Genomic DNA, 3,644 nt, shown 5'->3' on the forward strand with positions numbered 1-3,644 from the left:
TACTACGACTTGTGCCCCAACACGGCCCTGCTCTTTATGAACCACTACACTGAAGGTCTCATGGACCGCCCCGACTTTCCAAAGGTAATTGGAGTAAAGTCGCTGGGCTCTGAAAACTGTGTAGGACAAGGTGATTGTCAACATGCCCAACGTCGAAATGTACGAGCTCAAGGGCAAGGACTACCATCGCTTTGACGTCGTTCTCTGCAAGACGCGCGACGGCTACGAGCGTCTCTCGCGCTGGTACTCCTGACTTCGAAAAATCATCCTATTTCTCACATCCTGTTGGTAGGTACGAGGACAACGGGAACCCGCGCAACACAACGCTGCTCTACGTACAGCACACGTCGTCGGACCCGTCGACGGTCGCCATTACGCATGCGATGGCGCACCCAGAGAGCCCGCCGATCAAGCCCAAGGATTTTGAGAATCTTACATTCTTCCATGCCAACGGCCACAGCTGGTTCAAGAGCACACGCGCAGTGCTCGAGTGCTGGCAGAAGCGACCGGACTTGCCGCTCATCCACGTCTACTCGATGAATAGCGGTACGCTACGCGACTTCAACGAGCTCTTTTTGCCTCTCGGTGCGCCGTCCAATCTCCAGTTTCACTACGGCGAAGAGGTTGACGTTGCCCAGTTTGGCCGCCACCTTCTGGAAGCCAGTGCGATCTTGTGTCCAAGCAAAATGGAAGGCTTTGGCCACTACATCAACCAAGCAAGAGCGTCCGGCGCGCTCGTTTTGGCGACCAACGGACCGCCCATGAACGAATTCATCGACGATAGGGCTGGTGTGCTCATTGACGCTACCCGCAAGGACCCTAGCCCGTACGTTGAACCCGTGTTTTGTGGGTGCTACACTTGTGTACGTTAGGAATCAAATTTTGAGCGTCTATGGCGGCATGGAGTGGGGCGTCACGTCGAAAGCTATTTGTGATGCCGTCGATAGCGTCTTGGTCTTGACGCCGGGCGAGCGGCAAGAACGAGCGGAGAGGGGACGGCGGCGGTACGAGGCGCAACTTCTCGATTTCAAAAGAACCATGCGCCACGTCCGCGTGGGGTTGGCGCAATAAACCATCTAGAAATAATCTGGTTTCGATACGCACTCCAGGTCTAATGGGCAGTATCTTTGACTGCAACCTTTGGCTCCACACCGACTGCGTATAAATTGGAGCACTCGAGATGGCCACGCCGCTGGACACTCACATGACACTCATCACCTGTCGGAGTATCCGGATGCGATAATGTCAACCGGTTGCCCACATTCGGTCTCCAGCGGCAACCGTCAGAGCTGAGCCACTTCAAGTCTTGCGCTGATGGCTCGTCTAACGGTTCGTTCGGCGATGCACCATGCAGTCTACAGAGCCTATGTGGGGGTAGGTTCCCCGGCGCCTGTACCTCGCTCTTCTCGCCATCGCGTGCTTCGTCCTCACTGCTTACACGCTCGTTGCGCAGCAGCTTCCGCAGCCATTGCTGCGCCAAGGGCATGTGGCGGAGCGCGCTGTCGACGATGAGACGACCCTCGATCTTCTTGGTGATATTCTGCACCTCAACAACCTCAACGAAGCGTGCATGCACGCTCACGACGTCGTGATTCCGTGGACGTACAACAGCTCGGCCGTCGACCTCCGCCACGTCTGGTCCCGCGACAAGACGCCGCAGGACGAGCTCATCGCGCACCTCGCACAGTGCCCGGGCGTCGATGTCTTCCTCCCCACAGGCTTGCGCGGTCACGGCTACTGCGAAGACGGCATGGCGTACGTCAAGTTTCTCAAAACACGCGCGCTACCGATTTGGGTCTTTGACTTGCGATTCGACTACCAAGGCAAAGTGCAATCTCAATCTCAAATCTCAATCTCTCACACTTTCGCCAGGGCGGGCCAATATAACGTACTTTGACTTGTGCCCCAAGACGGCGCTGCTCTTTATGAACCACTACATGGACGGCGTTCCCGACCGCCCGGACTTTCCCAAGGTCTCATCCAAGATAGAGCGCGCGATAAGATCTTGGTTGTAGGACAAGGTGATGGTGTCGATGCCCAATGTCGAAATGTACGAGCTCAAGGAAAAGGACTACCATCGCTTCGACGTCGTTCTCTGCAAGACGCAGGACTGCTACGACCGCCTCTCGCAATTGTACCAACATCCCTTCTCTTGCTCCGCACGCAAGTACGACGGCGTAGGTACAAGGACTTTGGAAACCCGCGCAACACGACGCTTCTCTACGTTCAACACACGTCGTCGGACCCGTCGACCGCCGCGCACGTGCATGCGCTGGCGCACCCAGAGCTGCCGCCGATCAAACCCAAGGACTTTGACAAGATCACGTTCTTCCATGCCAACGGCAACAGCTGGCAAAAGAACACACCGTCCGTGCTGAAGTGCTGGCAACGCCGACCGGACCTGCCGATCATTGACGTCTATACGCTGAGCGCCAAGACACTCGAGGACTTTACCGAGATTTTTGGGCCGGACGGAGCGCCGCCGAACGTGCGGTTCCACCACGGCAAGGCCATTGACGCCTCTCAGTTTGGCCGTGAGCTCATCCAAGCCAGCGTCATCTTGTGCCCAAGCAAGATGGAGGGCTACGGCCACTACATCAACCAAGCGAGGGCCTCGGGTGCGCTTGTTTTGACAACAAACGGTCCGCCCATGAACGAGTTTGTGGACGACGAATCCGGTGTGCTCATCGAAGCGTATCGCCAAGCGCCCAACTCGTACGACCATATCCTGCGATTCGAGTGGCATTCATCGTTCTTGCGAGTAGGAACCAACTCCTGAGCGTCTATGGCGGCATGGAGTGGGATGTGACGCCCGACGGCGTCTGCGATGCGGTGGACACCGTGTTGAAGCTGACGCCGGCGGAGCGGCAACGACGCGCTGCGAATGGTCGCCGGCGCTACGTCGCGCAGTTTGTCGCGTTCAAGCATGCCATGCATCGCGTGCGCGCGTTGTTCGATGCGTGGCCGAAGAGCCACCCGCATTGGCGCTGATTGTGCAAAGCCACGGATTAATCGATATTCCCTTGGTCATTGAGTCATTATTGCGCCTCGTCACAGAACGGTTTGTCCTTGATCACGCACAGTTGAAAGATCTCAGTCGATAGTGAACCGGTTCGCTTGTCTTCTCGGTTCGACGTCCAGCGCGAGGGGCATGGGAGAGGCGGTGCGATCTTGCACTCCGTGGCACACGAGACTCGCAGCACCGCGTCGTCGAACATAAGGTGCCGACAAGCAGCAAAGTGTTTACCGTCCAACGCCCAAGTAATCTTGCGTGAATCCAGGTGGATACCCAGGCATCACAACCACCGACAGTGCGCTAGAATCCACTCGTCTTCAAAGCAGCGTCGCTGGGTGCAAGAACAGCGTAGCATCACACATCTTGTCCAAAGGTGCGTCGCGACGGCGCCGTCAATGACCTGCGGAGCTTGTGACGGTTGTGAATTTGCCTCGTGGACAGGAATACGCAACCGGCGCATCAAATTTAGCTCGATGTAACCCGTAAAATGGGAATCTTGATGTTTACGTACATGATATACAAAGAAAGAGGAAAAATAGATTGAAAGGTCCGTTGACACACGTGGAGCCTGCCTTTCAAGTGATGCGGCTTGAGTTGCTTGTGATGCCTTTAACCAATCAGTCGAAGC

The 3,644-nt window shown here is 56.2% G+C and overlaps 1 protein-coding gene across 1 annotated transcript; it reads left to right on the forward strand.

The window, feature by feature from the left end:
- Nucleotides 1–36: 36 nt before the first annotated feature.
- On the forward strand, nucleotides 37–3,046 carry SDRG_15989 (hypothetical protein; the record flags this gene model as incomplete). The annotated part of the gene is made up of 9 exons (XM_008622178.1): nucleotides 37–84; nucleotides 125–243; nucleotides 293–826; nucleotides 873–954; nucleotides 1,379–1,823; nucleotides 1,873–1,973; nucleotides 2,016–2,134; nucleotides 2,182–2,715; nucleotides 2,766–3,046. 9 exons carry the CDS (start codon nucleotides 37–39, stop codon nucleotides 2,989–2,991), a joined length of 2,208 nt encoding a protein of 735 aa, XP_008620400.1. The 3' UTR covers nucleotides 2,992–3,046.
- Between the last annotated feature and the right edge of the window lie 598 nt (nucleotides 3,047–3,644).

This window comes from Saprolegnia diclina, assembly GCF_000281045.1.
Source record: "Saprolegnia diclina VS20 unplaced genomic scaffold supercont1.108, whole genome shotgun sequence".
In the NCBI taxonomy this organism is placed as follows: Eukaryota; Oomycota; class Saprolegniomycetes; order Saprolegniales; family Saprolegniaceae; genus Saprolegnia; species Saprolegnia diclina.